The sequence below is a fragment of the Chiloscyllium punctatum genome, chromosome 30, assembly GCF_047496795.1.
Source record: "Chiloscyllium punctatum isolate Juve2018m chromosome 30, sChiPun1.3, whole genome shotgun sequence".
Lineage (NCBI taxonomy): Eukaryota > Metazoa > Chordata > Chondrichthyes > Orectolobiformes > Hemiscylliidae > Chiloscyllium > Chiloscyllium punctatum.
The window spans coordinates 33,200,869-33,213,047 of NC_092768.1; the positions used below are offsets into that span (position 1 = coordinate 33,200,869).

At 45.3% G+C, this 12,179-nt stretch overlaps 1 protein-coding gene across 3 annotated transcripts in view; it reads left to right on the top strand.

The window, feature by feature from the left end:
• Positions 1–12,179, top strand: part of LOC140455401 (complement C3-like) — a 95,258-nt gene that overhangs the window by 26,030 nt on the left and 57,049 nt on the right. For all 3 annotated transcript variants that reach the window (XM_072550217.1, XM_072550218.1, XM_072550219.1), the window contains exon 7: positions 11,648–11,735. In XM_072550217.1, the coding sequence (XP_072406318.1) occupies positions 11,648–11,735 (88 nt within the window). The remainder of the gene's footprint in view (positions 1–11,647; positions 11,736–12,179) is intronic.

A 12,179-nucleotide genomic window follows, 5' to 3' on the forward strand; every position in this document is an offset into this window, starting at 1 on the left:
TGGGTCACACTCGGATTCTGTGCGGGTCACACTCGGATTCTGTATGGGTCACACTCGGATTCTGTCCGGGTCACACTCGGATTCTGGAAGGGTCACACTCGGATTCGGTATGGGTCACGCTCGGATTGTGTATGAGTCACACTGGGATTCTGTTTGGTCACACTCGGATTCTGTATGGGTCACACTCGGATTCTGTATGGGTCACACTCGGATTCTGTACGGGTCACACTCGGATTCGGTATGGGTCACGCTCGGATTTTGTATGAGTCACGTTCGGATTCTGTATGTCCCAATCTCGGATTCTGTATGAGTCACGTTCGGATTCTGTATGTCCCAATCTCGGATTCTGTATGGGTCACACTCGGATTCTATATGAGTCAGACGCGGATTCTGTGTTTGTCGCACTCGGATTCTGTATGAGTCACACTCGGATTCTGTATGAGTCACACTCTGATTCTGTATGGGTCACACTCGGATTCTGTATGGGTCACACTCGGATTCTGTATGAGTCACACTCGGATTCTGTACGGGTCACACTCGGATTCTGTGTGGGTCACTCTCGGACTCTGTATGGTTCACACTTGGATTCTGTATGGGTCACACTCGGATTCTGTATGAGTCACACTCGGATTCTGTATGAGTCACACTCGGATTCTGTACGGGTCACACTCGGATTCTGTGTGGGTCACACTCGGATTCTGTATGGTTCACACTTGGATTCTGTATGGGTCACACTCGGATTCTGTATGAGTCACACTCGGATTCTGTACGAGTCACACTCGGATTCTGTATGGTTCACACTTGGATTCTGTATGGGTCACACTCGGATTCTGTATGAGTCACACTCGGATTCTGTATGGGTCACACTCGGATTCTGTGTGGGTCACACTCGGATTCTGTATGGGTCACACTCGGATTCTGTATGGGTCACACTCGGATTCTGTGTGGGTCACACTCGGATTCTGTATGGGTCTCGCTTGGATTCTGTATTTGTCATGCTCGGATTCTGTATGGGTCACGCTCAGATTCTTTATGGGTCACACTCAGGTTCTGTATGTGTCACGCTCGGATTCTATACGGGTCACACTTGGATTCTGTATTAGTCACGCTCGGATTCTATATGTGCTACACCCAGATTCTGTATGGGTCATACTCAAATTCTGTATGAGTCACACTCGGATTCTGTATGAGTCACACTCGGATTCTGTATGAGTCATTCTCGGATTCTGTATGAGTCACTCTCGGATTCTGTATGAGTCACACTAGGATCCTGTACGGGTCACACTTGGATTCTGTATGGGTCACACTTGGATTCTGTATGAGTCTCGCTCGGTTTCTGTATGAGTCTCGCTCGGATTCTGTATGTCTGACTTTCGGATTCTGTACGGGTCACACTCGGATTCTGTATGAGTTACACTCGGATTCTGTATAAATTGCACTGGAATTATGAATGAACTGCACTTTGGTTTTGAATGAGTTCACTAGCGTTTTGAATGAGTTGCTCAAGGATCCTGAATGGTCAACACAAGGATTGTGAATGAACTGCACTAGGAATTTGAATTTGTTGCTCTCGGATTTTGTCTGAGTTGCACTAGGTTTCTGAATAAGTCATCTAGTCATAGAGAAACAGACCCTTCGGTCCAACCTGTCCATGCCAACCAGCTGTCCCAACCCAATCTAGTCCTACCTGCCAGCACCAGGCCCATATCCTGACAAACCCTTCCTATTCAAAAAAGCACTATGATTCAGAATAAACTGCACGAGGTCCCTGAAAGAGTTGCACATTCATTCTGAATGAGCAGAAGTAGAACGCTGGTTAAGTTTCACTCGAATTTTGAATGAAATGCCCGAGCATTCTGAATGAACTGCGCTTGGATTTTGAATGAGTTGCACTCGGATTACGAAATGAACTGCACGACGAGTCTGAATGAACTGCACCAGGACACTAAATGAGTTGCTTGAGGATTATGAATGAGATGCACCAGGATTCTGAATGAACTGCACTGGGATTCTGAATGAACTGCACTGGGATTCTGGATTAACTGCACTTGATTCTGAAATAACTGCACTAGGATTCCGAATGAACTGCACTGGAATTCTGAATGAACTGCACTGGAATTCTGAATGAACTGCACTGGGATTCCAAATGAACTGCACTGGAATTCTGAATGAACTGCACTGGGTTCCGAATGAACTGCACTGAGATTCTGGATTAACTGCACTTGATTCTGAAATAACTGCACTAGGATTCCGAATGAACTGCACTGGAATTCTGAATGAACTGCACTGGGATTCCAAATGAACTGCACTGGGATTCTGAATGAACTGCACTGGGTTCCGAATGAACTGCACTGGGATTCCGAATTAACGGCACTTGATTCCAAATGAACTGCACTAGGATTCCGAATGAACTGCACTGGAATTCTGAATGAACTGCACTGGGATTCTGAATGAACTGCACTGGGATTCCGAATGAACTGCACTGGGATTCTGAATGAACTGCACTGGGATTTCGAATGAACTGCACTAGGATTCCGAATGAACTGCACTAGGATTCCGAATGAACTGCACTGGGATTCCAAATGAACTGCACTGGGATTTCGAATGAACTGCACTAGGATTCCGAATGAACTGCACTGGAATTCTGAATGAACTGCACTAGGATTCCGAATGAACTGCACTGGAATTCTGAATGAACTGCACTGGGATTCCAAATGAACTGCACTGGGATTCTGAATGAACTGCACTGGGTTCCGAATGAACTGCACTTGATTCCGAATTAACGGCACTTGATTCCAAATGAACTGCACTAGGATTCCGAATGAACTGCACTGGAATTCTGAATGAACTGCACTGGGATTCTGAATGAACTGCACTGGGATTCCGAATGAACTGCACTGGGATTCTGAATGAACTGCACTGGGATTTCGAATGAACTGCACTAGGATTCCGAATGAACTGCACTAGGATTCCGAATGAACTGCACCGGGATTCCAAATGAACTGCACTGGGATTTCGAATGAACTGCACTAGGATTCCGAATGAACTGCACTGGAATTCTGAATGAACTGCACTAGGATTCCGAATGAACTGCACTGGAATTCTGAATGAACTGCACTGGGATTCCAAATGAACTGCACTGGGATTCTGAATGAACTGCACTGGGTTCCGAATGAACTGCACTTGATTCCGAATTAACGGCACTTGATTCCAAATGAACTGCACTAGGATTCCGAATGAACTGCACTGGAATTCTGAATGAACTGCACTGGGATTCTGAATGAACTGCACTGGGATTCCGAATGAACTGCACTGGGATTCTGAATGAACTGCACTGGGATTTCGAATGAACTGCACTAGGATTCCGAATGAACTGCACTAGGATTCCGAATGAACTGCACTGGGATTCCAAATGAACTGCACTGGGATTTCGAATGAACTGCACTAGGATTCCGAATGAACTGCACTAGGATTCTGAATGAACTGCACTGGGATTCTGAATGAACTGCACTGGGATTCTGAATGAACTGCACTGAGATTCCAAATGAACTGCACTGGGATTCCGAATGAGTTGCACTGGGATTCCGAATGAGTTGCACTCTGATGCTGAATGTACTGCACTAGGACTCTCAATGAACTGCACTCGGACTCTACATGAACTGCACGAGGATTCTGAATTAACTGCATGAGGACTCTGAATGAGTTGGACTGGGACTCTCAATGAGCTGTACTAAGATTCAGAATGAATTGCACTAAAGATTCTGAAAGAACTGCAAGAGGATTCTGAAGGAGTTACATTAGGATTCTGAATGAACTACACTTGGACTGTGCATGAACTGCACAAGGATTCTCAATTAACTGCACGAGGACTGTGAATGAGTTGCACTAGAATTCTGAATGAGCTGCACTAAGACTCTGAATGAGCTACACTAAGACTCTGAAAGAGTTGCACTAGAATTCTGAATGAGCTGCACTAAGACTCTGAATGACTTGCACTAAGACTCTGAATGAGCTGCACTAAGACTCTGAAAGAGTTGCACTAGAATTCTGAATGAGCTGCACTAAGACTCTGAATGACTTGCACTAAGACTGAATGAGCTGCACTAAGATTCTGAATGAGCTGCACTAAGACTCTGAATGACCTACACTTAGACTCTGAAAGAGTTGCACTAGAATTCTGAATGAGCTGAACTCGGATTCTGAATGAGTTTCATTAGAATTACGAATCAACCGCATAGGATTCTAACTGAGTTGCATTCAAATTCTAAATGAACTGCACGAGTATTGTGAATGAACAGCATGAAGATTCTGAATGAACTGAAATAGGATTCTGAATGAACTGCACTTGGAGTTTGAATGAGTTGCACTCGGATTATGAATGAACTGCATGAGGAGTTTGAATGAACTGCACTTAGGACACTAAATGAATTGTTTGAGGATTCTGATTGAGATGCACCAGGATTCTGAATGAACTTCACTAGGATTCTGAATGATTTGCAAAGGACTATCAATTAGCTGCATGAGGATTTTGAATGAGTTGCTGTAAGATTCTGAATGAATTGCAAGAGAATTTTGTATGTGTTGCACTATGAGTCTGAATGAGCTGCACTAGGATTTTGAATTTGTTGCTCTTAGGATTTTGAATTTGTTGCACTAGGATTTTGAATGAGTTGCATGAGGATTCTGAATGAGTTGTAGTAGAATTCTGAATGAACTGCACGAGGATTCTGAATGAGTTGCACCAGAATTCTAAATGAACTGCACTGGGATTTGCAATGAACTGCACGAGGACCCTGAAAGAGTTGCACAAGAATTCTGAATGAGCTGGATGAGTTTCACATGAATTATGAATGATCTGCACTTGGATTCTGAATGAGCTGGACTCAGATTCTGAATGAACTGCAGTTGGACTCTACATGAACTGCATGAGGATTCTGAATTAACTGCATGAGGACTGTGAATGAATTGCACTGGAATTCTGAATGAACTGTGCTAAAATTCTGAATGAGTTTACAGTAGCATTCTGAACAAACTGCATGAGGATTCTGAATGAAGTGCAGTAGGATTCTGAGTGGACCGCACTCGGATGTTGAATGAGTTGCACTAAGATTCTGAATGAATTGCTTGTGATCTCTGAGTGAGCTGCATTAGAATTCTGAAGGAGCTGCACGAGGATTCGGAATGTACAGCACGAGGATTCTGAATGAGCTGCACCAGGATTCGGAATGTACAGCACGAGGATTCTGAATGAGCTGCACCAGGATTCGGAATGTACAGCACGAGGATTCGGAATGAGCTGCACCAGGATTCGGAATGTACAGCACGAGGATTCGGAATGAGCTGCACCAGGATTCGGAATGAGCTGCACCAGGATTCGGAATCTACAGCACGAGGATTCGGAATGAGCTGCACCAGGATTCGGAATGTACAGCACGAGGATTCTGAATCAGTTGCACCAGGATTCGGAATGAGCTGCACCAGGATTCGGAATCTACAGCACTAGGATTCCGAATGAGCTGCACCTGGATTCGGAATGTAAAGGATGAGGATTCAGAATGAGCTGCACTAGGATTCGGAATGAGCTGCACTAGGATTCGGAATGAGCTGCACCAGGATTCGGAATGTACAGCACGAGGATTCTGAATCAGTTGCACCAGGATTTGGAATGAGCTGTACTAGGATTCGGAATGTACAGCACTAGGATTCCGAATGAGCTGCACCTGGATTCGGAATGTACAGCACGAGGATTCTGAATGAGCTGCACCAGGATTCAGAATCTACAGCACGAGGATTCTGAATCAGTTGCACCAGGATTCGGAATGAGCTGCACCAGGATTCGGAATCTACAGCACTAGGATTCCGAATGAGCTGCACTAGGATTCGGAATCTACAGCACGAGGATTCGGAATGAGCTGCACTAGGATTCGGAATCTACAGCACGAGGATTCGGAATGAGCTGCACCAGGATTCGGAATGTACAGCACGAGGATTCTGAATCAGTTGCACCAGGATTCGGAATGAGCTGCACCAGGATTCGGAATCTACAGCACTAGGATTCCGAATGAGCTGCACCTGGATTCGGAATGTAAAGGATGAGGATTCGGAATGAGCTGCACTAGGATTCGGAATGAGCTGCACCAGGATTCGGAATGTACAGCACGAGGATTCTGAATCAGTTGCACCAGGATTTGGAATGAGCTGTACTAGGATTCGGAATGTAAAGGACGAGGATTCTGAGTGAGCTGCGCTAGGATTCTGAATGAATTGCACTAGGATTCGGAATGTACAGCACTAGGATTCCGAATGAGCTGCACCTGGATTCGGAATGTACAGCACGAGGATTCTGAATGAGCTGCACCAGGATTCGGAATCTACAGCACGAGGATTCTGAATCAGTTGCACCAGGATTCGGAATGAGCTGCACCAGGATTCGGAATCTACAGCACTAGGATTCCGAATGAGCTGCACTAGGATTCGGAATCTACAGCACGAGGATTCGGAATGAGCTGCACTAGGATTCGGAATCTACAGCACGAGGATTCGGAATGAGCTGCACCAGGATTCGGAATGTACAGCACGAGGATTCTGAATCAGTTGCACCAGGATTCGGAATGAGCTGCACCAGGATTCGGAATCTACAGCACTAGGATTCCGAATGAGCTGCACTAGGATTCGGAATCTACAGCACTAGGATTCCGAATGAGCTGCACCAGGATTCGGAATGTACAGCACGAGGATTCTGAATGAGCTGCACCAGGATTCGGAATGTACAGCACGAGGATTCTGAATGAGCTGCACCAGGATTCGGAATGTACAGCACGAGGATTCGGAATGAGCTGCACCAGGATTCGGAATGTACAGCACGAGGATTCGGAATGAGCTGCACCAGGATTCGGAATGAGCTGCACCAGGATTCGGAATCTACAGCACGAGGATTCGGAATGAGCTGCACCAGGATTCGGAATGTACAGCACGAGGATTCTGAATCAGTTGCACCAGGATTCGGAATGAGCTGCACCAGGATTCGGAATCTACAGCACTAGGATTCCGAATGAGCTGCACCTGGATTCGGAATGTAAAGGATGAGGATTCAGAATGAGCTGCACTAGGATTCGGAATGAGCTGCACTAGGATTCGGAATGAGCTGCACCAGGATTCGGAATGTACAGCACGAGGATTCTGAATCAGTTGCACCAGGATTTGGAATGAGCTGTACTAGGATTCGGAATGTACAGCACTAGGATTCCGAATGAGCTGCACCTGGATTCGGAATGTACAGCACGAGGATTCTGAATGAGCTTCACCAGGATTCGGAATCTACAGCACGAGGATTCTGAATCAGTTGCACCAGGATCCGGAATGAGCTGCACCAGGATTCGGAATCTACAGCACTAGGATTCCGAATGAGCTGCACTAGGATTCGGAATCTACAGCACGAGGATTCGGAATGAGCTGCACTAGGATTCGGAATCTACAGCACGAGGATTCGGAATGAGCTGCACCAGGATTCGGAATGTACAGCACGAGGATTCTGAATCAGTTGCACCAGGATTCGGAATGAGCTGCACCAGGATTCGGAATCTACAGCACTAGGATTCCGAATGAGCTGCACCTGGATTCGGAATGTAAAGGATGAGGATTCGGAATGAGCTGCACTAGGATTCGGAATGAGCTGCACCAGGATTCGGAATGTACAGCACGAGGATTCTGAATCAGTTGCACCAGGATTTGGAATGAGCTGTACTAGGATTCGGAATGTAAAGGACGAGGATTCTGAGTGAGCTGCGCTAGGATTCTGAATGAATTGCACTAGGATTCGGAATGTACAGCACTAGGATTCCGAATGAGCTGCACCTGGATTTGGAATGTACAGCACGAGGATTCTGAATGAGCTGCACCAGGATTCGGAATCTACAGCACGAGGATTCTGAATCAGTTGCACCAGGATTCGGAATGAGCTGCACCAGGATTCGGAATCTACAGCACTAGGATTCCGAATGAGCTGCACTAGGATTCGGAATCTACAGCACGAGGATTCGGAATGAGCTGCACTAGGATTCGGAATCTACAGCACGAGGATTCGGAATGAGCTGCACCAGGATTCGGAATGTACAGCACGAGGATTCTGAATCAGTTGCACCAGGATTCGGAATGAGCTGCACCAGGATTCGGAATCTACAGCACTAGGATTCCGAATGAGCTGCACCTGGATTCGGAATGTAAAGGATGAGGATTCGGAATGAGCTGCACTAGGATTCGGAATGAGCTGCACCAGGATTCGGAATGTACAGCACGAGGATTCTGAATCAGTTGCACCAGGATTCGGAATGTGCTGTACTAGGATTCGGAATGTACAGCACTAGGATTCCGAATGAGCTGCACCAGGATTCGGAATGTATAGCACGAGGATTCTGAATGAGCTGCACCAGGATTCGGAATCTACAGCACGAGGATTCTGAATCAGTTGCACCAGGATTCGGAATGAGCTGCACCAGGATTCAGAATCTACAGCACTAGGATTCCGAATGAGCTGCACTAGGATTCGGAATCTACAGCACGAGGATTCGGAATGAGCTGCACTAGGATTCGGAATCTACAGCACGAGGATTCGGAATGAGCTGCACCAGGATTCGGAATGTACAGCACGAGGATTCTGAATCAGTTGCACCAGGATTCGGAATGAGCTGCACCAGGATTCGGAATCTACAGCACTAGGATTCCGAATGAGCTGCACCTGGATTCGGAATGTAAAGGATGAGGATTCGGAATGAGCTGCACTAGGATTCGGAATGAGCTGCACCAGGATTCGGAATGTACAGCACGAGGATTCTGAATCAGTTGCACCAGGATTTGGAATGAGCTGTACTAGGATTCGGAATGTAAAGGACGAGGATTCTGAGTGAGCTGCGCTAGGATTCTGAATGAATTGCACTAGGATTCGGAATGTACAGCATGAGGATTTGAATGAGTTACACTAGGATTCTGAATAAACTGTGTTCAGATTCTGAATGAACTGCACGCGGATTCCGAATGAGTTGCACTGGGATTCTGTATGAATGTCACTACGGTTCTATATGAACTGCAGTCGAGTTCTGAATGGTGTGCACTAGGATTCTGAATGAGTTGCTACAGAATTCTGAATGAAGTATTTTGAATGAACTGCACTAGGATTCTGAACAAACTGCACTCGGATGTTGAATGAGTTGCACGAGGATTCTGAATGAATTGCACGTGAAGTCTCAGTGAGCTGCATTAGGATTCTGAATGAGCTATGGTAGAATTCTAAATGAGCTGCACTCAGATTCTGAGTGAACTGCACTCGGATTCTGTGTGAATGTCACGACGGTTCTATATGAACTGCACTAGGATTCTGAATGACATGCGCTAGGATTCTGAAAGGACTGCGCTAGGATACTGAGTGAATTGCATGAGGAATCTGAATGAAGAATTTGGAGTGAACTGCATGTGGATTCTGATTGAACTGCATTAGGAGTCTAAATGAGTTGGATGAGGATTCTGAACGAGTTGCACTAGGATTCCGAACAAGTTGCATGAGGATTAGAACATAGAACATTAAAAATGTACAGCACAGAACAGGCCCTTTGGCCCACGATGTGCTGAGATTTAATCCTAATGTAAAATATAATAACTTGCCTATGCATCCCTCAACTCACTGCTATCGATGTGCATGTCCAGCAGTCACTTAAATGTCCCCAATGACTCTGCTTCCACCACCACCATACATTCACAACTCTCTGCATAAAGAACCTACCTCTGATGTCTCCTTAATAATATCTTTAAACTATAACCCCTTGTACCAGTCAACCCTGCCCTGGGGAAAATTCTCTGACTATTGACTCTATCTATGCCACTCATTATTTTGTTCACCTTGACCAGGTCTCCTCTCTTCCTCCTTCACTCCAAGAGAAAAGTCTGAGCTTATTCAACCTTTCTTCATTTAGGCAAGCCCTCCAGTCCAGGTAGTATCCTGGTAAACCTTCTTTGCACCCTCTCCAAAGCCTCTGTATCATTCCTATAGTAGGGCAACTAGAACTGGACACAGTATTCCAAGTGTGCTCTCACCAGGGACTTGTAGAGATGTAACAAAACCTCGTGGCTCTTAAAACTCGATCCCCCTGTTAATGAAAGCCAAAACAGCATCTGTTTTCTTAACAACCCTATCCACTTGGGTGGCAACTTTGAGGGATCTATGTACTTGCACACCCAGATCCCTCTGTTCTTCCACACTGCCAAGAATCCTGTCATTAATCCTATATTCAGCATTCGAGTTCGACCTTCCAAAATGCATCACTTCACATTTATCCAGGTTGAACTCCATCTGCCATTTCTCAGCCCAGCTCTGCATCCTGTCTACGTCGCGCTGCAACCTGCAGTAGCCCTCGATACTATCGACGACACCTCCAACCTTTGTGTCATCTGCACATATACTTACTTACCCCTCAACCTCCTCATCCAAGTCATTTATAAAAACTACAAAGAGCAGAGGCCCAAGAACAGACCCCTGCGGGACCCCACTCAACACTGACCTCCAGGCAGAATACTTTCCATCTACAACCACTCTCTGCCTTCTGTCAGCCAGCCAATTCTGAATCCAGATAGCCAAATCTCCCTCTATCCCATACTTTCTAACTTTATGAATGAGCCTACTATGGGGGAACCCTATTCAATCTGAATGAACTGAACTAGTATTCTCAGTGAATCACACGTGAAGTCTCAGTGAACTGCATTAAGATTCTGAATGAGCTGTGGTAGGATTCTAAATGAGCTGCACCCAGGTTCTGAATAAACTGTACTCAGATCTGAATGATCTGCACTAGGATTCAAAATGTATTGTACAAGGATTCTGAATGAATTACACTGGGATTCTGAATGAATTGCAGCAGGATTCTGAATGAGTTTTACTAGGATTTTGAATGAGTGTTACCAGGATTCTGAATAAATTTCATTAGGATTCTGAATGAACTGCACTAGGATTCTGAATGAACTGCACTAGGATTCTGAATGAACTGCACTAGGATTCTGAATGAACTGCACTAGGATTCTGAATGAGCTGCACTAGGATTCTGAATGAGCTGCACTAGGATTCTGAATGAGCTACACTCGGAAGCTGTGACTGAGCTGCCACTTCTCAACCTACCTTATGGAACTGTATTGTTGGAAAAGATACTGAACGAGCCTATCCCTTCAGTTAGTCCGTTCATTGTCCATTCCCATTCAGGAGCGCACGTGGCAGGACAGTTGATGTTTGATCTGATCTTTTGGTTATGGGATCACTTTGTCTTGACAATTACATGCCATTTCCACCATTTAACATGCTGTAACTTCACCATGTGGGAAACCCGCTTATATACCCACCATCTGGTATGCTGTCCCCATTGAATCTGGGTTGGTCCAGTGCCCAGGCAGAGGTTACAGGGTCTTGGTTGAATACCAGTCTGACGCCCATGGCATCCTCAGGGCACCCGGTTTTGAACTGCTGGAGTTGGTCATAAATCTTGCTCATGTGATGATATTAGACATTGAGCAGTACCGCAAGTTGCCAACTCTCACGTTCCTTTCCTGAGCGCTGTAATTCACCAGGCAGCCAGTTGCCTCAATTTTAATTCAACCTGATTTGTCTTTGCAGAGTTACCCAAATTTGATGTGAGGATAATCCCAGATCATTGGCACTATTTGGTAACTAATGCCTCCTTCTCAGTCACAATCCAAGTACGGTAAGTAACACACTCCTATCCCTCCCCTTTGTCGGGGGAACAGGGAGTTTCTTTGATACGTGAGAAAATGTAACAATGTGGAAAGTATAGTTCTTTCATTTAAATCCCCAAGATAATTGTTTTAAATGTTTTAAATGTTTTAATTTTCAAGGTGGTTGGAAGGAGAGAGGAATTGACCCAAAAAGGAGAACGTTATAGAGTCATGTGTAACGGTAGAAAGCCGAATGTTGGATTGGCAGAGCGTTTGTCATTTCGCTTGATTTTCCCACACCTGGGGGTATTAGAGGGGATTGTCATATAGTTCTATTGCCCTCATGTGTCACGGTACTCAGGATGCTCTGTGTAAATCTTTTCTCAACCCATTGTTTGTATAACTATTGCATCCCCAGCTTTGTGAACCCATGTAAATGATTTTTGAAAAATAGTTAAGCACATTTTCTAATC